This window comes from Cibotium barometz, chromosome 64 (genome assembly GCF_041138505.1).
Source record: "Cibotium barometz isolate CiBa-2024 chromosome 64, ASM4113850v1, whole genome shotgun sequence".
Classification (NCBI taxonomy): domain Eukaryota; kingdom Viridiplantae; phylum Streptophyta; class Polypodiopsida; order Cyatheales; family Cibotiaceae; genus Cibotium; species Cibotium barometz.
Genome location: NC_141109.1, coordinates 13,853,747 through 13,874,960, shown reverse-complemented (window position 1 = coordinate 13,874,960; position 21,214 = coordinate 13,853,747). Strand labels below are relative to the sequence as shown.

The window sequence follows — 21,214 nt, the reverse complement described above, 5'->3', positions numbered from 1 at the left end:
CAAGTGCTTCCACATGCTTTTCTTGCTTCTAAGTGTTTGCTAGTGTTTCCAAGTGCTTCTAAGTGCTTCCAAGAAATTCCATGTTATTCCAAGTTCATCTAAATGGATCCTCAAGCTTCTAAGTGCTTGCAGGTGCCTGAGAGTGCTTTATAGTGCTTTACAACCATTTACAAGTGCTGCTAGGTGCAGAAAGTGCTACTAAGTGCGTCTAAGAGCTTTACCCAATGAGTGTCATAGCTTTACACTGATTGTGAAAGTGTGTCATAATGCTTTACCAATGCTATAGGTTGCTTCAGAATGATTTATAATGCTTGATAGTGTGTCTAAATTTGTCTTCTTTGTCACAGAGGGACTTCTATATGCGGTTCCAAGTGGCTCATCCTAACATAAGGATCTCTCTCAGATGTTTTGAGGGTCTAAAGCCATACTTCGTACACAAGTTGAAGGACCGCAACACTTGTTGCTGCTGTGAATACCATGTGCAGTTTGTCTACTTCAAGGAAGCTCTTAATCAGATGCGCCAGGGAAGATATGGGCTACATGGCCGGCCATGCAGTTTTTGCAGGTGCCTTGTTTGCAGTTCTCATGATGGAACAGCGCAGTGCGCGGCCTCCAATGCCACATTTCCAAGCTTAACAGACCTCTGGGAGTCTGTATTGTGCCCAAAACCCATTGACTGTGCTTATCACCGTAGACAACGTCTTTTGGGTACATGCCAACATTGTGGCAGTAAACAGATCTCCTTGTGTCCACACATGAAAAAAGCGATGACATCTCTATGATGACTGTCAAGCTTTTGACGACGTTCCTACACAGGAAGTGGATGAGAACGGTCAAGCAAAAACTCGAAAAGATCTTGTTGTTCACCAAGTCAGCCCGAGGACTTTCACTTCCTTGCTTCAAAGCAAATTGGGAAACTTCATCAAACACAATTATAAGTACAGATGGCAAGCTGAACAATTCAAAGAGTGTTTGGATAAATTTCCAAATGATGTAGTGGTGTCGGTAGTGGATTTTGCAGAGAATTACTCCTTCAAGGTGCAGAATGAAATTCAGTCAATGCATTGGTATTCAACTCAGGTGACAATCTTGGTCCACATTTCGTACCTGCGTGATGTGCTTGGTACCATTCGGAAGACAACCCACTTCTACATCTCTGATGACAAAATCCATGACACTTTGTTTGTGCAGCACTGCTTTCTTTTGCATAATGAGTGGCTGAAAGCTCAAGGATGCAATGTCAAGCGACACTGGGTGTGGTTTGATGGCGCTGCTTCACAATTCAAAGCAAGGCTCCCTTTCCATTTTGTAGCCCGATACTTTAATATGACAAGGATTGAGATGATGCACAGTTTCTTCACATTCGGCCATGGGAAGGGCGAGCATGATGGGGCTGGTGCGGTGCTCAAAAGAGCTCTCACACAGGAGCAGCTGAAATCTGATGAATGGGTGTTACATAATGCTTCAAGTGTGGTGGCATTCCTCAGCGCAACCCTCAGGAAAGAATGTCCATTGAGACAGGGAAGAAAGTCGATCGTAGATTCTGGGAGGTTAAGCTCGGTGATGTAGACAGAGATAGAGAGTGGGATTGCATGCGGATCAAAGGGTCTCGATCCTTCCACTGTGTCAATGGCTACAGTCAATCAGATATGCACGAGCTACGGTGCAGACCATTGTCCTTCTTTTTCCATGCGTGCATGAAAGGCCAATGGAGGAGATGTGTAAACAAGGACCACATTGAGAGGTGGCAGTACTTGCGAATACAACCGACTGTCAATGTTCAAAACGATGGAGAAGCATCCAGCGATGATGAGTTACCAGGAGCCCCCATGTATGCTGGCCACCATGACAACCTAAGTGATGCCTTGATGGTTGGCCAGAACTTCGCAAGTGAATGCAGAAGAGCCAAGTGTGCAGACTTCTACATCTTGAAGTGCATTAAAACCAAGTGCTTGATCATCAAATCTGAAAGGGATGAATGGCATAACCGTATTCAAAAGAACTCATTTGTCGTTGAGGGACTCTTCTAGGACAAGAAGGTAAATGGCCAAGATGACACCTACGTTCTTTTGGATGACAAGGCCCCTGCTTTTATCTACTCCCACCTGGTGCGATGCATCAAGTTTTTGATGTGCTCGGTAGAAGGTGAGCCTAATGTATATGAATTGTCAAATGATCTATTTGAACAAATCTATAATAGCATGCCCCCAGAGGAGAACTTGTAAGTTCTAACTTTCAAGCTAGCACAATGCGTCCTCCTAAGAAGCACTAATTCGCACGTTCAACTCTGACAGCACTTTCAGTAGTAGACAGCACTTTAAGTACCTACACAAGCACTTTCAGATTACTTGAAAAGCACTTTAAGTACCTAGACAAGCACTTTAAGTAACTAGACAAGCACTTTAAGTACCTAGACAAGCACTTTAAGTAACTAGACAAGCACTTTCAGACCACTTGACCAGCACTTCCCAAACAATTGAAGTACCTACACAAGCACTTGACAAGCACTTGGAGGCCACATGGTAAGCACCTGTCAGGTACTTTTAGTACCTAGACAAGCATTCCAGACCACTTGACAAGCGCTTTAAGCACCTTGACAAGCACTTTCACATTACCTGACTAGTTAGATAGCACTTTCTAGTACCTAGACAAGAACATGTTTAGTACTTTCAGACCACTTGAGAAATTCTTGTCAAGCACTTTAGTACCTGAATAAGCACTTTTAGTATCTAGACAAGCAGTTTCAAAGCACTTGACAAGCACTTCAATACCTAGACAAGCACTTTCAAACCACTTGACAAGCACTTTTAGTGTCTAGACCAGCACTTTTAAACCACTTGACAAGCACTTCAGTACCTAGACAAGCACTTTTAGACCATCACTTTCTTAAGAGTCCACAAAATGCAACCACAGTATAAACTAAAGAAAATGACACCAGTTCGACACAAAATCGTTCCAAGGTCAAAACCATTTTTGTTTGTATATATGTCAAGGATTGTTGGAAGTTAGCCACATAATAAAGGCACGGTGCCAGAGTACATTAAGCTACACAGTAAGGGCATGGTGTCATGGTAGTGAAGGGGCTACAGGCAACCCTCTGTGTACAATGGGAAAAATGCCAGCAAAAGCACTTCTAATTTGTTGTTTTACTCTTTGGACGCTTATACTTTCTTTCTTTAGGATCCAGGTTGGGGGTAATTTTTGGCAACATGGGGGCTTCAATTTCTTTCATTTCCTCAACATTGTTCCGCACGATTCTCGCACGATTCTCCAATTTGACCGTTGCAAGGCATCATCCCTGACATCAAAAGGGCACTCTCTGACAGTTTTTGCTCTGTCAGCACTTTTTGCCCACTGTAACACAAAGTCAGCCACATCCTGTTTCAGAAAATTTTCCCATTGCCCCTCAGTCTGCTTCTCCACTTCAGGAAGGATCACATAGCATGCAGGCTCATTAGAGTACATTTTATACAATGAGTCATCTAGCACAAGTGTATTTGTCTTATTGAATTTCGGGAAAAGATGCCAGAAGGTATCCAGGTTTTTCAAGAACATTGGCCTAGGAGGGATATCAAAGCGCCAAGTGCAAACATGGCAAGCGGTTTGCGACAGCCATCCACTCATGCATTTCTTGGCTTGAGGCAGGCACTTATCCATGGCTGTCCCCAATTCCCTGCCTCTGTGGGAGGTCCACACAAATACCTTTGCAACCTGCTGACTCAACGCAAGTAAGAACACCTCTGCATCCTGCCGCCGTAGGTAATAGGTGATGTTCTCATCCTCATGGACTTTGGAAAAGTACAGTGTTGAGACATTTGGGGGAATCTCTATCGTGCGCTTATCGTGCACGCACAAAAGAACCTTGTTGAAGTCAACAATGACTGCCAGGTCTCGAGAGTCATTGAAGCGTCGAAACTGATAGCGTGGAGGACAGTGCTCAATGTGCTCTACCTCATCAGTGTGGGTGGTAGGAATTTCGAGCCAACAACTTGAATTTTAACTACATACACAACAATTAAGATGGTCAGGACACGCACAGACACTGAGACAAAGGACTTATATATTAAATTGCCGGCTTGCATGAGCAAAAAGCTACAAAGTTGCAAGAAGCTAAAGCTTCTTGCATACTCGGGCTTTGGGAAAAATTGGGTTAGTACTTTTCTTGGGGTCCCGAAGAGGCCCATCCTCCACCTACCTTTTTTTCTTCTTCCGCAGCTCTCTTGCAACAAATTGGAGGGTCTCTTCCATATCTGGGTCCAACTCCTCTTCAGTATGTACACCTTTGTCGACGTGGCTTGGCTCTCCAGTTGGAGCACTAACATGACTCAATGTCTTAATGACATCAGTACCTGGGATAGCAATAGGAAATCAAGTTAGGAGCACATGTAGTTAATATGATCACAATGATCATGGATCATGTCTGAGGATAACATGTTACAGCAACCAAAATTACCTTGTGTGATCTCAGAACCAAGTGTCTCCTCAGGATGCCTCCATCACCAAGCACATCAGTTTTTTCAGCACAGATAGACTACAAACCTCAAAGTTTTTGTATTTCATCATCAAGGCGTCTAGGTCGAAGGGGGTGTCCACATCATGCATGGACGAGGTGGAAGCGGCTGGGTCCACCCCCTCGCCAGCCTCTGGCTCACCTGAGACATAACAGACAATTACTGTACATATCAAAAGTAGCATGAATCCTGTCCTATGAAAGAGGCATGCCTTACCTATGGACTCCTCATATGCATTCCCAAGTGCCCAACATCTTGCTACAAGTGGTATCTCCCACGAACAGTCCGGAACAATGCACTTGGGCTTAGTCGCACAGACAATGGAAAAGCAAAAGGGGTGGTACTTGTGGGCACAGATAATAAACGCCGGCCGCACGTTTGCTTGACAGGACTGCTGGCCACAGGCCACACACGATCCACCAATGAGGACACTGTCAGCACCTAGGACTTGGCAGGCGGGGTAGGCACTAGAAGGGCTCTCCCCTCTCTCTTCAAGAAAGTGCATGCCTCCTTCACGAAGGAGGCCTGTCTCCTCAACTCACATAACACATGCTCCATTTCCTCAACCGAAGCCTGCACATAATGAAAAACAACCAGCCATCAGAACTTTCAAGCATGTGTAAGTGGTTTGAGCACCTGTCAGTGGTCTGTGCAGTGCCCTAAGGTCTTAGCACCAATGAGTGGTCTAAGCACTTGCAAAAGATGCAAGCACCAATGAGTGGTCTAAGCACTTGCAAAAGATGCAAAGCAACCACTTGCAAGTGGCTCTTCCAAGTGTTCTAAGCACCTGTTAAAGGTCTTAGAAATTGTATGTGCTTTGTGCTTTTGCTAGTGTTTTAAGCACTTGCAAGTGGTATGAGCACTTGAAAGCGGTATGAGCACTTGAAAGCGGTATGAACACTTGCAAGTGGTCTTGAACTTCGCTAGTGGCCTAGATGTGTGCTTCTAAGTGCTTCCGAGTGCTTCTAAGTGTGTGCTTCTAAGCGCTTCTAAGTGCTTCTAAGTGCTTCCAAGTGCTTCCAAGTGCTTCCTAGGCACTTGCAAGTGGTATGAACACTCTATGAACACTTGCAAGTGGTCTTAGAACTTGCAAAAGGCATGAACACTTACAAGTGGCCTTAGCACTTGCAAGTGGTATGACCACTTGCAAAAGGTACCACTTGCAAGTGGTCTTAGAACCTTCAAGTAGCCTAAGAACTTGTTAAACTTCTAAGAACTTGCATGATTTCTATGCACTTGCTAGTGATGTAAGCACTTACAAGTGTTATACCACTTACAGTGGTATAACACTTGCAAGTGGTCACAGCACTTGCAAGTGGTCTGAATACTTATGAGTGGTCTATGAACTCGATGACCTCTAAGCACTTTGCAAGTGATGCAAGTGAAACAAGCACTTGCAAGTGGTGTAAATGCTACACCACTTTCAAGTGCTTGAATCACTTGCAAGTGCATATATCACTTGCAAGTGCTTGGACCACTACTTAAAGGATAGAAAAATACTTGAGTTTTCAAAAGTACCTGCATAGTGGACACCTCCTCCTTCATCTCTGTAAGTAGACGTCACAACACCAGAAGCCACTGAGACCACCCTCTCCAGCACTCCTATCTCAGCTTCCTTCTTCAGAATGAGAGCTTCATTTTCTAGGGGAGATGCTTTTAATATCTCTATGTCTGCTCTAAGTCTCTCCATCTCTACTATAATCGGGGCATAGGCCGAATAGGTGCCTTCGTTGTGTAGCCACAAATCCCTCTTCTCTGCTAAGACCAATTTAGTAGAACCAACCTTCGCTTCAGCAATATGGGCCTGCCCATCAAGATCTTCGGCAATTCTACCTAACCATTCTATGTATAGGGGCTGGGATGTAACCTCAGTCGGTTTTGCAGGGTGATTAGACACTGTCAAGGCGTAGGAGTCAACAGCATGCTCTGTTTGTCCATATAAGACAGAAACACTGTAAATCGGACATGAACTTGCTCACTTTGTGATTCAAACCTCCCCGTTGAGCCTTCACATTCTCCAAGACCATACCACCCACCACAACCCATGCAATCTTGTGACTTTCGGGTTGAGCTTTAGCAGCTACACAATTCTCAAAGGCAAACCCCCTAGCAAACTTTGTAATTAGTTCCCCATTAGAGGGGGCATCCTGGTACACTTTCTGATACAAAAGACAGCAAGCGTCGTATAGGTGATCTTGCACCATATGCAGGAAGACCTTTGTCTTCTTCTTTTCGAGAACTTTGAAGACAGTCAGCCACTCCTCAGGTGGCAAATCCTCGACAGTAAGGTCTTTGGGCAGCTTGCCCTCCATGCTCAAGCCGTACTACTCAGCATGCAACTCAGCTCTGCTAAGTAGCAAAAACGGGAGAGCTTGGGGTACTCAGATGATGCTGTCAATAAGAGAACAAGCAAACGTTAGTTCTCAAGGGGAGCATGCATTGACAGGGAAACAATGTGCAAACAAAAGACAATGGAGGAGATGTGTAAGAAGGATATGTGCATGCAGCAGACATGGAAGAGGAGCACAATACCTTTCCGAGAGCGGACTTTTCTGTTGGGGGGCCGCATGTTGTCTGGGAAGCTTCACCTTGCTCTGGCATCGGTGAAGGGGTCTGCACGACTCAGTCAGCATCTGCAAAGGGTCTCTTGCACCTCCTAGGGGGGGTGTTCTTTTTGGGGGTGGGATCACTTATCTCTGCGCACACGGCTATGAAACGGTGAAACCGTGAGTGATGCGAGGCAGCAGAGGGATCAATGGGCAGGAAGCTCACTTGGTGAGAGGGAATGCAGGAACGGAGCGGAGGGAGAAGAGGAGTAGAGGGAGAAGGGGGGGCGCACGACAGGCCAAATCAATGCATGCTTTAAAGAGGGTGGCCCAATCCTTGCATGCTTTAATTTTATGATGGCCCACTATTTTCCATATTACTAATTTTAAAACACTAAACTTCCCTCCTTTTAGGGGCTATTGGTGGTACCGCCAAAAGGTGGAAAAAGTGGTACCACCTATACATGCTTTCACCCGGCAGCAAGTCTAATTTACTATTGAATGGAAGAGTGGTTGGAGGATTTGAGGTTCACAAATCAGTGAGACAAGGCTGCCCCCTTGCTCCTCTTCTCTTTGCTATTGCCTCTCACCCCTTGATTAGAGCCCTTGAGATGGCTTCCTCTGGTGGGAGGGTGAAGGGCTTCAAGCTATGTGATGGGGAGCAATTGGTTATACAATGTTTTGCGTATGACTCTTTACTCTTTTTGGAAGCTAATAATGATAATGTCAGATTGGCTCTTAATATTATACAAGAGTTTGTTGATGCTTCAGGTTCCAAATGTAATATTCACAAGTCTGAACTGATCATTTTGTCTGAAGACAATAACTTTGATCTGGAGAGATGGGGGTGTGAGGTGGTGAGGAGAGGTCAGATTGTCAGATACCTAGGGGTCCCTTTTGGGGTGGATGTGACAAATAAACAATTGATTGACTGGTCACATTAGATAGGTTTTTTGTGAAATAAAAGAAGTGGGAAGGTATCAGGGTCCCTTTTCATGATAGGGTGGCTATATGCAACACAGTATTGAATGTTTATATTATGTTTCTCTACCCTGTGCTGGATTTTGGAAAAGGACACTGGCAAAAGATAATCAGACCCATTAGAGACTTTGTATGAAGGAATGGAGGATCTAATAAGAAGACTCTTGCTTGGCTTGCCTGGGATAAAATTTGTATACCTAAATCTGATGGTGGGCTTGGCATTCTTCATCTCCCCTCTCACACCATTGCTAGATTGGCTGTGCTTCTACCCAAATGTCTTAACCAGAAGGAAATCTGGGCTAGGATGTTAAGGGAATTGGTGGAATGTTCAGTCGTGTATATGGATGGAGTGTGGCAGGGTCTAAGCTGGAAGGATAAAGTGTTTTCTCATGCCCCTCTCAAAATAATTGGGTCCCCACTGTGCAGGATGCTGTGTTCTAAATGGAAAGAGGTGTTGGAACTCATGGTATGGGATGGATGTGGCAGAGCTTCAGGGAACTCTTTATTGTGCTTAGGGATATGGTGGACTCATAAGTTCAATCCTCCCTTAGCCCTACAAGACCCCAGAATAGCCAAAAGATTGAATAATAAGGGGTTGAGGAGATTTAAGGATTGCTGGAATAATGCATCAGTGGGATGGAAAGAGCCACAACAATTGGAGATGGATCTTGCCCTGTCTAACAAAGAAGCACGACTACTCAGGTATGTGTTGGAGGAAGTGTAGAAAGGCTGGACATCCACTGTTGTGGATGATACTTGTTGGATCAAGGATTGGTCCTGGTTTAATGGCTCTAAATTGGATAAAGGCATATTTAGAGTTTTGTACATTGCCTTAAGGGTAAGTGAAGATAATGTCACTCACTGTAACAGAGTATGGAGAGTGAATTGGAGCCCTAACTATTGGAGAAGGAAGTGGAAGGCAATATGGGAAATGGAAATACCTACCAAATCTCAGGTGTTCCTGTGGAGAGTTTGTATGGGAGCTTTGCCCATTGGCTCTAAATTGGTTCAAATGAACTTCACAAGTAAATGTTGTCCCAGATGTAGGAATGCCTTGGAAGATGGAAAACATACATTTTGGGATTGCCTTGCTATTAGAGGAGCTTGGATCAAGATTGGGAAATGGGTCTAGAATTGTTTAGGAGTGCATGGCCAGTGGGGGGATTGGATGTTTGGTAGATGGTCAGCTAATGATGAACATGTGGATGTGATCTTTAATATCATCAGGTGTTGTTGTTTACATGGGAAATATGGAATTCTAGAAACTGCATTGTGTTTCAGAAAGCTTGTGATACAAGGATTGATATTAGTGTATTGATGCATAAATGTATTTGTATGTGCTGGTTTGTATGTTTGATTAACAGAACTAGTGGAGCTGAGCTATTTCAGCTGATTCAGTCTCTACAGTGTGCTATCATCTAAGCTTTCTCTATGGGGGGTCAGCTGCTCTGCAGACATACTGGGTTGTGCCTAACTTCTGGGATATTGTTGTGCAGGGTCTCAGAAGGCAGAGGGTGAAGATCAAGACAACTTGGTATGGTCCTAGAACAAAGAGGTGGTATAAGAAGGTCAAACAAGTTAGCTACATCTTTGTGGCATTGATTGAGAATCCAGTGGGGTCCAGACCAACTGTTAAAATATGGTTTCAAAAAGGGGAGATGAAGGGTGAGGTCTTGGAAAAACAAACCCCTAGGGGTTGCACATTTGAAGCTTTGATTGAGAATCCAGTGGGGTCCAGACCAACTGTTAAAATATGGTTTCAAAAAGGGGAGATAAAGGGTGAGGTCTTGGAAAAACAGACCCCTAGGGGTTGCACATTTGAAGCTTTGATTGAGGCATGTATCTTGCTGGGAAATCACATATCTTGGGGTGAATCTTCTTTTGTTTCAGAGGATGATAGATGGGATTTGATGTGTAGTCTGTTGAATGGTAACTCTTATGCCGATGTTGTTAAGGGCTGACTGTGGGCATGGAAAGAAGTTTATGTAAAGCTATCTTTTTCTTTTTATAATATATATATATATATATATATATATTATTGGTCCCAAAAAAAAGTATACATTTAGCCTATTAATAAAGAGAATACGCAAAGAAAACCATCTTCAACCTATTCTTAAAGCCATCATATTTTCTCCACTTTCATACCTTCTTAAACTAGAAAAATTTGTTAAGCTAGAAAAAACAAGTTGCAAATTGTCATTAGTTTACAAATGGAGTCATGCCACCAACATTCAAAAGAGAATACAATAATACAAAAAGAGACAAATAACTTATTGCCCAGTAATGAACCACATGCAATATTAATTGTGACATCAAGAAAATATAGTACTATAAACAAAATCATGCAATCATAGCCCTTGATGGGGCTGACACATTTGACAAAACCATATTCGATTGACCCAAGCTCCCCTGCTCACAATGTCCTGCATAAGCTAGGACCAGGAATGCTTACTAACAGACACATAAAGAGGAGGCCCCCTAAACTATGAAGGGGAACCAATAATCTCTGCCGTTTTAAGCCATTTCAATGTTTTTTTGTATAGGGGTTGCAATTTGAAGTAGCGAAGGAGACCATAAAAAAGAAAGCTTGTTTTTATTAGTATTTAAAAAGGGGAGAGTCAAAAATCAAGCCTAACAGGCACCCAATAAAACGTTTTTAAAGAGTGCATGTTTGACGACCAAATTGATGATTTCTCCAAGGATCAATTTAAAGGTTTTTTAAAAGAACCAATTTAGTTACCGATTTTGGCCGTGACGGGACGGAATCAGTCACGGCCAAAATCGGACGGACCTCTCGAATTCCGTCAACGTAAGCACTGCAGCGGCGGACATCGACTCGCCTTTGGTTGCCCCATAGCTGATCCCATCCGGCACTGATCTGCAGTATTTTGATTAACAGCAGTATCACCCTCCATTTCTACCATGCTTTCTTCACCATTTCGCAGGGATTGTTCAACGTCTGTACAGCCGATCTGGGGCGTTGTAATCTCCACAGTCTCATGGTTACAAGCATGCTCCCTTGTGGCAGATGATTTCCACCCGCTCATGGCTCCTCCGCAGCTGATCTCTTGTGGTCTCACCTGACCATGGCTCCTCGCCATCTCTCTAGTGATCTCATTAGATCTGATTTTCCCTTGGTCTGGGCTGCTCAGCTTCTTGGGCGCTTCACTAAGCACTTCACATGCAATTCGAATCTCTGGACCATGCTTGCCAACATCACAATCCTCTTCTTCTTCATCAGCATAGCCTTTATGGGTATCATCTATCTCATGTAACTCTTTGTGGATTGAATTGTTGATGTCATTGATGTGAGTTTCAAACTCCAACTCCAACAAGGCAGGGTGAATTCTAGCACAACTTCTGTTGACATAATTATCCATAACCATGTGAGATGAGATTGTTATAGAGTACATCAGCATCCCCAATATGGTTGCAGGAGCATGCCATCCACATTGAAAACCCCACACTTCATGTGAGTAAAATTTAGGGCAAAGACTTGACCACCGCAAACATGAAGGTCCAATCAAGCACAAGAGGAAAACTCCTCCATATAAGCATAACTGCACAGCAGATACCAGGAGCAGCCTGTACCAATAGACAGCCTTGCCCAGTTCATCTTTGACCTTTGCATCACTTGTTAAAGGTTGAAGGGGTCCTGTTCTTGAACTTACATAGCTCAAAGCAACACAATGGAGAAACCTTTTCCCGTGGCAATCCGCTCTCATAGGATTCGATGCTGAGGGTCTTCTTCTCAGGATGACCATGAACAGTATTATGTAGAAGCCGAGCTCCATGGTCAGAAACACAGTAAAGGAAATAGAACCAGCATGCCCTCCCCAGAGTATGAGCACTATGTATGTTAAGCATTGCAACAGGAGAGAAGAAAAAGTAAAGAGACCTGCAAAATAAACACTCAAATTTTAAGGCTGTTTTATTTTTGGGGCAATGGCCCTATATACATATATATTGAGAGATTTTTCTCCTAATCTACATTGAGAACTCACACACACGTGTGTGGATCCATTGCATGATGAGACCCCGCATTCAAACGGAGATAGTATGATTCAAACCCAGGACCTTGGCTATAAGCTTCGAAAGCACCACGCCGCAATGGCTATATCAGTGTCAGAAATAAACTTTTTTTCTAACCAGTGAAAATAAGGACAACCTTCAAACTCAACTGGTTTTTATTGAGAAAATGCATAGGTTAGTTGGTTTTATAGCTAAAGTTTCAAATTTTTGACTCTTTAAATTCAAGGCTAGGCAAAATTACAATCGGTTTTCTCAAAGTTGAGCCATGAAAATTACACTAAAGGACGGTTTTTCTCAATTTGAGCCACGGGATATGTGGTTGGGTCATTCTTATAATGGAACCAGACATGTAGAAGAAGAGGTGCCCTCACCTGATATAATGAAGCCCACCATTTTTAGTCTCCAGCTTATTTCCTGTGTTTTCCTGCTGCGAGATACGGCTAGAATGGCTAATCCCCCATTGACTGTCCCTGATAGGAATGATGCAAAGATGGATACCGTGAGAGTATTTGGGGGCAGGCTTCCGGTTTCTGAGTAGTATTGGAAGAACACCATAAATTGTAATGTGAGCTGTGGACCTGTCTCCAAGGAAACAGACAGAATGTTGTACAAAGCTTTTTTATCATCTGCTTCGAGATTGCGTGCAAGTCTGCACACACAAAGCAATATGGAAGGAATGATTGCTCTTTTCTATAGTTCAAGTGGCCAATAATTCTCAAATTTCTATGCAAATGGTGTACTTAGAATTTGAAGTTTAATTGTGTGTGTGTGTGTGTGAGTGAGTGAGTGAGTGAGAGGGAGAGAGAGAGAGATGAATGAAAGAAAGAGGAGGAAGGAACCCTTTGTGTGTGTGTCTGTGTTTGTGATGAATGAAAGCAAGAGGAGGAAGGCACCCTTTGTGTGTGTCTGTGTGTGTGTGTGTGTGTGAGACCAATGAAAGCAAGAGGACGAAGGCACCCTTTGTGTGTGTGTGTGTGTGTGTGTGAGAGAGAGAGAGAGAGAGAGAGAAAAAGCAAGAGGAGGAAGGCACCCTTTCCAAGAACTAGCCCTCCATAGGACCTGCACAAGCCTTCTTAATTGCATCAATGGGAACAGATAAGCTGCTTTCAATGGCTGGTCTTCCTTCTTGAGCTCAAGCTTAAAGATAACAGCATTTGTAATGTGAGCTATGGCCATAAGTGCGATCATGGCAATGAAGATGGTTTTCCAAAATGGGCGCACTGCCGCCATGCGGTAATACTCATCTGCAGTGGCGATGTTGCTTGAGAAATCAAACAGATAGGTGAGTGCAGAGAAGACGATGCCCAGAAGAGCTTGAAGGTCTTCGAAAGAAGCTGAGCGAAGGCTGTCCATCATCTTAGTGTTTGAAGGAATCCATATGGTAATCTCGCTCTTAGCGTTTGAAGGAATCCATAGGGTAATCTCACTTAGCTTAATTATTATTTTCTTAACAACAAGCGTTTTTACTAGTAAATAATTAATAATGGTATTAGCTATACCATGGAACCATGCATAAGTTGATTTTTATGTACCCCTCCTTCATTTTTATGTACCCCTCCTCCTGACTTTTATTCAACTGTCCATAATGGTCAGCATTTTTATTTCAAAGCCATGCTTGTCATAGAACCGTCTTCAAGGGACTTTTTGTATACTTGGATGACACAAGTCAGGGACTTTTTGTAGGTACTTGGATGGACATGAGGAAAAGCCAATAGATGGGCAATATTATTGACTCATAACGAGGGCCTATTTGAATGGTATTACTTGAGTAAGGAGTAGGATTTGAAGTCACTTTTATGGACTTTTATAGGTTACGTCATCAGTGCTGGAAAAAAAAATAGTATTCAGTGTGTTTATCGCCAACTTTTTTTTTTAATACTTCAATTGTAAAATCGACTGGCTCTTGATTAATTTTTTCTTATTGGCTAGGAAAAAAGTTTTTTACGACCACTCAGCAAGGTCATTAAGTGGGAACTTAGTCCTAAGAATACACCTAAGTCAACTCAGCAAGGCCATTAAGTGGGAACTTAGTCCTAAGAATACACCTAAGTCAACTCACCTCTATCAAACCTATTCTCACAAAAAAGGGAGGCTGAGTAGGATTTGAAGTCACTCTTTATGGGCAAGGCCATCGAGTGGGAAAATAATCACTCTTTATGGACAAGGCCATTGAGTGGGAAAATAATCATAAAGATACACCTAGGTTAACTCAATCTTACAAATCTAATCTCACAAAAAAGACAGAATTTATGGGTACACTACACATTGAATAGTATGAGGGCATAGTGACACTTATTCTGACAGCAATACATCGAAAGCATCACTGTATTCATTGTGTCAGCTAATTATCATTGTACACATCAATGTTTATTGTTATTACTATAGCAATGCACCGTGGTTTTTCAAAAAAAATGTGCAAAATGGGAATTGAAGCATGTCCAGATTCTAGAGGCCTACTATCTCCATGCAAAGCAACCAGAGACCTTCAACCCAGAAATGGGGTAATCAAAGAAGGAACTTCCCAAACCAGGCAGTTGCTTCTAATGCTATTACCGTCCACTGATTTGGAAGAAGAAGAGGAAGAATCTATGTCGCAATTGAGCATCAGGGAGAAAACAGACAAATTTCTATTATTCTAGCACTGGGGCAAGCTATCCAAGCAAGTCATTTAAACTCTTAATTGATTTTGATAGCACACATTCATTCATATCATCTAGCTATCTGCAAAAGTTGAATCTAAATCTGAGGCAAGGTAGACAAATGCAAGTTGAATTGGCCAGTAGTAGAAGACACTTCTCACCCGTGAGATGAGAATGATAATGTCCAATTCTCTTTAGAAAATAACCCGATTAAATACAAATTCATATATATTTTCTAAGACTTTATCTCAATGTGCCAATGTGCACATACATTGTAAATATCACAAGTATATACTCTTTGTAAATATTTTGACATGGTTGTTTAGTCTAGTGGTGTGGAAATAAAAGTGGGCCTTATGCCTATATGTCTTGGAAACTCTACTAAAATAAGATGGCAAGATTGTGGATGGAAACACATACCAAGATTATAAATGGCGTGAGGAAAAAATGTGAGCGTGTGGAGGAGCGTGGACGAATAACGAAGAATTATTCGAGAAGTTCTATGTGGACTAAGGAGAGTTTTGACATGTATACATGAGGGGCCTTTATTAGGCTCAGCTCAAAGTGGAGTTAGATCTTATGCCCCAAGTCAAGGATTCCTTAATTAAATAATTCAAGGAGACACATGTCAAAAGTAGCCAAAAGGACAATTAATAGTGTTATCTTCCAAATTCTAGAAAAAATACCTCTTTTTCAAGAATTTTCAAGGAAATATTTAACCTCACAAGTTACCACTCAACTCGTACTTGTGTTTATTATAGCCACTATTTTAAAAAACAAAGTGTTTTTTTATGTCTTTAGCATGACTTGGATATGGGATATCCCATAACTCCACATAGGGTTATAAACTGGCTATTAGGGTAATAATCCCACATAGGGTGATAAATGGAGAATGTGCATGTATATTCTTAAACTACATGATAAAAAGAAATAGATTCTACACAATAAACTATTGCAACTAATATGAAATACAAATTCATAAAAGAAGTGTCTAGCTAACATTGCATTCAATCCTTTATAAATGGTTTTTGGCTTCTATATGGTTATAGATACTTGCTTTCAAACCTTTTGGAATGCCAACTTACAACTTGAAGATATGGTGGTGGAAGTTTAAGAAACATGTAAATCAAAAGTAATTTTAAGGTACAAAGTTGTAAAAACTATTCTTAGCATTAAGCATTAAGCCTAACAATGTCAAAAGCAAGGCCTTAAGTTAATACATGCTAATGGTCAATGATCAATACATAATTATAAGTTGCTAACTTATCCAACTACCTATTTGACTTTCATAAGTTGTTTGTGATTGCCTTCTCAAGAGAGATCATCTCCATACCATCAGTTGGGCCAACTTGAGCTCATAGAACACGACTTGAAGTGATTTTTTTGAATGATTTCTAGCCCCTTTAAAACAAAACATGGAATGTGCATAGAGTTCCAATGACCTTTGGTATTATGGAGGAAAGAAGTCACATTCCACATATGCAAGGACACAATTTTACTAATGCTCTTAGCACTAATTTGGTAATAGGATATAAAACTATTTTGAGAAACTTTTATGTTTTAATAAAACTATTCCACATATGCAAGGCCACTATTTGACTAATACTCTTAGTACTAGTTTGGTAACAGGCTATGTTGAGAAACTTTTATGTTTTTATAAGTGGCTATCTTTGAGGAATTTATACAAGTTATCTGTAATGAGTTTTCACATTATATCTTTTGCATCTTCTTAATTTTCTAGTCCAATGGCTTGTGGACTTGAAATACATTATCCATTAAATGTGCTAGGATGTTTTTCATTGGTACCTAGTTACCTTTTTAGCTTGCTATAAGCTCTTTTGGACTCTTATCATAGTTTTTAAATACATTTTCATGCATATTTATTTGAACTAGTTATGGAACTATTTGGGAGTTTCAAATTTTCTCTTGTGTATGTAAATATAGATTTAGAAGATGCATGTCTTTCACTAGGGTTGCCACACATGCTAGCATGTATGTATCCATTGAATTTCTTTGGGACTTCAATGACTTTTATTACTTCCAAGTCCACCAAACTTTATTGTTACTATAGTGATACTTTTTATTAAAAAATAGTGTAGAAGATAGATTTCAATAAGGTATTTGATGGTGAGTTTTTATAGCAAACACAATTGTCATAGAGCTCCCCCTCCCCAATATTTCTTAAGAGAAAATATGTTGACTTATTAAAGTCTTTCTAATGTACTCATCCTTTTCCCACATCCTTTGTCATGTACGTTACACATCTTGAAAGACATATGCATTAGAAAGAGGTCCACACTACAAAAGCCTTCTTATATATAACAAGTAAAAATGGAATTTATTATATTCTTTAAGTTTACCAAACTAGTGTTAAGCATGTTCTTATCAAAGTTTAGAGTGTAATAAGGGTACACAACTTGTAAAAGTTAAATGCAATAAACCACTTGGTCTTTCAATTTAAGAAGAAAATATTTTTTATAACTTCACCCTATGGGGGGAGAGAGAGGAAGAAGAAAAGGCATCAGCCCAACACTCCATGAAGAACCCTAACATGCGATGAGAGAGAGAGAGAGAGAGAGAGAGAGAGAGAGAGAGGCTAAGAGTAAAACCCAAGCATGTGAGAGAACAAAAGAGGGAGAGGGGTCCATTTTTAGAGACTTTAGCATTATAAGTGAGACAATATAATCATTACCTTAGGGAAGAAATAAGCCCATGAAAAAACCATAAATTTGACAAAGTACTCCAAAACCTTAGGCAAGTCAAAAAGAGAAGGCAAAGGTCTTCACCAACATTACCAATCAATCTTGCCCATGCTGTTCCTCCCACCCATCTTGACCTTTATCATCAAATCGTGTAAAGACCTTTACCTCTATATGACAAGGATGGCTTTGACAAAAAATGGCAGCCTTATTGTCATGGCTAAGATATGCAGCTACAAAGATTAATTAGTTAATTAAATACATTAGTCAATGGTAACGAGATAGCCTTGCATTTCAGCAATGGTTAAATGTTCATCAAGCAAAAGGTGCTCATGTTGTTCAAAATAATACAAATTCTTCAGAGCTAGTGAGTCTCTTTGGGTGGTGGTTGATGATGGGAAGCCTTAACTCAGCTTCTTTCACAGACCTTCAAGCTTTTGTGGGCATCGTCTTCTCTGCAGTCACTTACTTGTTTGATTTCTCAAGCAACATTGCCACTGCAAATGAGTACCATCACATGGTGGAAGTGCGCCCATCTTGGATAGGCATCTTCATTGGCATGCTCACAGTCATGGCCATAGCTCACATTACAAATGCTGTTATCTTTAAGCTTGAGCTCAAGAAGGAAGACCAGCCACTGAAAGCAGCTTATCTGTTCCCATTAATGCAATTAAGCAGGCTTGTGCAGGTCCTATGGAGAACTTGTTCTTGGAAAGGGTGCTGTCCTCCTCCTGCTTTCATTCATTCCACACACGCGCACCCGCGCGCACGCACACACACACACAGCATAAAATTATTGGCCACTTAAGAAATAAACCTTGAACTTCTGCTCACCTCATCCCTTCCATGATGCTTGTGTGTGCAGACTTGGCAATCTTAAAGCAGATGATAAAAGCACTTTGTACAACATCCTGTCTGTTTCCTTGGAGACAGGCCCACAGCTCACATTACAATTTGTGGTGTTCCTCCTCTACTACACAAAAACCGGAGGTCGCCCCCCAAAGACTCTCATGGTATCCATCTTCGCATCATTTCTGTCAGGAACAGTTAATGGGGGATTAGCCATTCTGGCTGTATCTCACACCAAATCACAGGACATAAGCTGGAGAGTAAAAATAGTGGGCTTCATCATATCAGGTGAGTGCTCCTCTTTTTCTACATGCATGTTCTCAATAAAAGGATGACCCGGCGGCATACCGGGCAGTGTTGCAAAGTAGTCATGGACATAGCCATACCCCAAAGCAACATGGCCTTACATTTGAGTGGCTTTGCAGGTCTCTTTACTTCTTCTGCTCTTTTGTTGCAATGCTTAACATACACAGTGCTCATGCTCTGGGGATGGAATGATGGTTATCCCATTGCTGGATATGTAACAATGGAGCTCAGCTTCTACTTCATACTGTTCATGGTCCTCCTGAGGAGAAGACCCTCAGCATCCAACACGTTGAGAGCGTATTGCAATGGGAAAAGGTTTCTCCACTCTGTTGCTTTGAGCTATCTAAGTGCAAAAATAGGAGCCCTACAACCTTTAACCAGTGATGCAAGGGTGAAAGATGAACTGGGCAAGACTGTCTATTGGTACAGGCTGCTCCTTGTATCTGCTGTGCACCTATGCTTATATGGAGGAGTTTTCCTCTTGTGCTTGGTTGGACCGTCACATTCGCGTTGGTCAAGTCTTTGTCCTGAACACTTATCCATAATGCCTTCTGATGAAATGAAGGGTTTTCCATGTGGATGGTATGCTCCTGCAACCATAATGGGAATGTTAATTTACTCTGTAACAATATCATCTCACATTGTGATGGACAATTATGTCAATAGAAAGGAGGAGAATAGTTGTGTTAGGATTTATCCTGTCTTGCCGACGACGACCCCTTGCTGCTGCGAAGAAGCATGGGCGGAGTTGGAGTTGGAGTTTGAAACTCGGATGGCCAACAACATTGATGACATAAACACATCAATGCACAAAGAGTTACATGAGATAGATGATGCCCAAAAGGGCTATGTTGATGAAGGAGAAGAGGGTTGTGATGTTGGCATGCATGGTGAAGAAATACAAATTGCATGTGAAGTGCCCAGTGAAACCACCAAGAAGCAGAGGAGCTACGGCCATGGGGAAGATAGCTATATTGAGACCAGAAGAGAGCAGGAGAGGAGCCATGACCAGGTGGAAATCAGTTACGAGGCCACAGGAGAGCATACTTGCAGCAATAAGGCTATGGAGATTACAACACCCCAGATCAGTTGTAGAGAGCCCAACCAGGGCGTCATAAATACAGTACTACCTGAGAGTTGTGAAGCCACGACGGAGAGCTCGACTAGCATCATTCCAACAGACAACATGGGCTCTGGGGAGGATATTGAGCAGTCACTGCGAAATGGTGAAGAAGGCCTGGTAGAAATGGAGGCGGGTGATGCTGCAGCAGCTAATCAAAATACTCCCCATTGAGTTTCTCTTCAACAGTTGTGGGGGCAACAACAGGCGGTCGACGAAATTCGCAGAGTTATTTTTTAATTGTAAACAGCAAACTCCAGCAACTTTCCAGCATGATGAACAATACTAGTATAGTTCTCTCTCACACACACAGCCCCCATCTCTGTCTCTCTTCCCCCCTCCAGGCATCTCTCTCTCTCTCTCTCTCTCTCTCTCACACACACACACACACGTACACACGCATTCTACCCCTCTCTCTCTCTCTATACCGACGTTAATACCCCTCTCTCTCTCTCTCTCTCTTTTAGATACATATAGCTATACATAGACACATATACTTATACATACATATAGGTGAATTTAAAAATATAAATACACACATACATAATTTTAATTAATTTTGATTAAATTTTAATGTATGGAGATGGGTGGTAAGGTGTGCTCACTTTTAAATATATATATAGATATATTATACACACACATATATATATATATATTTTATATATGTGTGTGTATTCATTTACATATATATATGTATACACACACACACACACACATCTGTATATACACACACATATATATATCTGTATGTATGTATAAATGTAAATAAAAACACGCATACATGTATACACATGTTTACACACTTACATGCATATGTGTGTGATTATGTGTGTACATATATACGTGTGTGTGATTGTGTAATCTCGACTTCATGCATCGTGTAAGTGTCTTGATTGTAAGTATGGCTAGTGTATGTATGTGTACGTGGTGTGTATGTTTATGTTTATGTGTATCCATGTGCGAGTGTGTGCATATACATGTGTATGAACATGTGAATATGTCTGTATGTACATCTTTGGTTATATGTGTGTGCACGTACACGTGCACGTATGTGTGTGTGTGAGTGTGTGCATGTAGCATGTGCGAATGTGTATGTGTTTTCATCTATGTATACATGTGTGCATGCATGTACTTGTGTATATGAGCGTATATATGTGCTTGTGTGCATATATACACATGTATGTGTATGTGTAAGCTTGTGTGTGTGTGTGTGTGTGTGTACATATCTCTATGTGTGCTCGTGTGTCCATGCATGCGAGTGTGTGTATGTGTGTTTGTGTACACGTATCACGTGCGTGTGTTTGTGTGGTGTGCGTGTGCACGTGTGTGTATAGATCTATTTATATATACATGCTTACATACCTATAGATACATACATACATAATATATGTGTGTGTGTATAGATCTATTTATATATACATGCTTACATACCTATAGATACATACATACATAATATGTGTGTGTGTGTGTGTGTGTGTGTGTGTGTGTGTGTGTATATATTTATCTTATACATACATATATAGGTGAATTT

The 21,214-nt window shown here is 41.5% G+C and overlaps 2 protein-coding genes and 1 long non-coding RNA gene across 4 annotated transcripts; 1 reads left to right on the top strand and 2 right to left on the bottom strand.

Moving 5' to 3' along the window:
- Positions 1-10,630: 10,630 nt before the first annotated feature.
- On the bottom strand, positions 10,631-13,531 carry LOC147603348 (uncharacterized). Of its 2 annotated transcripts, XM_086796689.1 has the most exons (4): positions 13,101-13,531; positions 12,649-12,719; positions 12,442-12,540; positions 10,631-11,936 (listed from the first exon to the last, which is right to left on the bottom strand). In XM_086796689.1, the coding sequence occupies exons 1-4, from the start codon at positions 13,424-13,426 to the stop codon at positions 10,843-10,845; spliced, it is 1,590 nt and encodes a 529-aa protein (XP_086652815.1). In that variant the 5' UTR covers positions 13,427-13,531; the 3' UTR covers positions 10,631-10,842. The 2 variants fall into 2 exon arrangements, with proteins under 2 accessions (XP_086652815.1, XP_086652814.1); XM_086796688.1 differs by having other exon boundaries at positions 10,632-11,936; positions 12,442-12,719; positions 13,101-13,530.
- A 4,146-nt stretch (positions 13,532-17,677) lies between these two features.
- LOC147603347 (uncharacterized) lies at positions 17,678-19,831 on the bottom strand. Its single transcript, XR_015265635.1, has 2 exons — positions 19,694-19,831; positions 17,678-19,153 (listed from the first exon to the last, which is right to left on the bottom strand). It is a non-coding gene; the product is annotated as an uncharacterized LOC147603347 (long non-coding RNA).
- Positions 17,800-19,865, top strand: LOC147603346 (uncharacterized). The gene is made up of 3 exons (XM_086796782.1): positions 17,800-18,125; positions 18,274-18,545; positions 18,683-19,865. Exons 1-3 carry the CDS (start codon positions 17,800-17,802, stop codon positions 19,855-19,857), a joined length of 1,773 nt encoding a protein of 590 aa, XP_086652908.1. The 3' UTR covers positions 19,858-19,865.
- Positions 19,866-21,214: the final 1,349 nt, after the last annotated feature.

Coding starts and splice junctions, on each gene's coding strand:
- LOC147603348 (XM_086796688.1), bottom strand. CDS start 13,426: ATGATGGACAGCCTTCGCTCAGCTTCTTTCGAAGACCTTCAAGCTCTT. Junction 12,720..13,100: donor AGGGCTAGTTCTTGGAAAGG/GTGCCTTCCTCC, acceptor TTGTGTGTGCAG/ACTTGCACGCAATCTCGAAG. Junction 11,937..12,441: donor GGTGGGCTTCATTATATCAG/GTGAGGGCACCT, acceptor TTTATTTTGCAG/GTCTCTTTACTTTTTCTTCT.
- LOC147603346 (XM_086796782.1), top strand. CDS start 17,800: ATGATGGGAAGCCTTAACTCAGCTTCTTTCACAGACCTTCAAGCTTTT. Junction 18,126..18,273: donor AGAACTTGTTCTTGGAAAGG/GTGCTGTCCTCC, acceptor TTGTGTGTGCAG/ACTTGGCAATCTTAAAGCAG. Junction 18,546..18,682: donor AGTGGGCTTCATCATATCAG/GTGAGTGCTCCT, acceptor GTGGCTTTGCAG/GTCTCTTTACTTCTTCTGCT.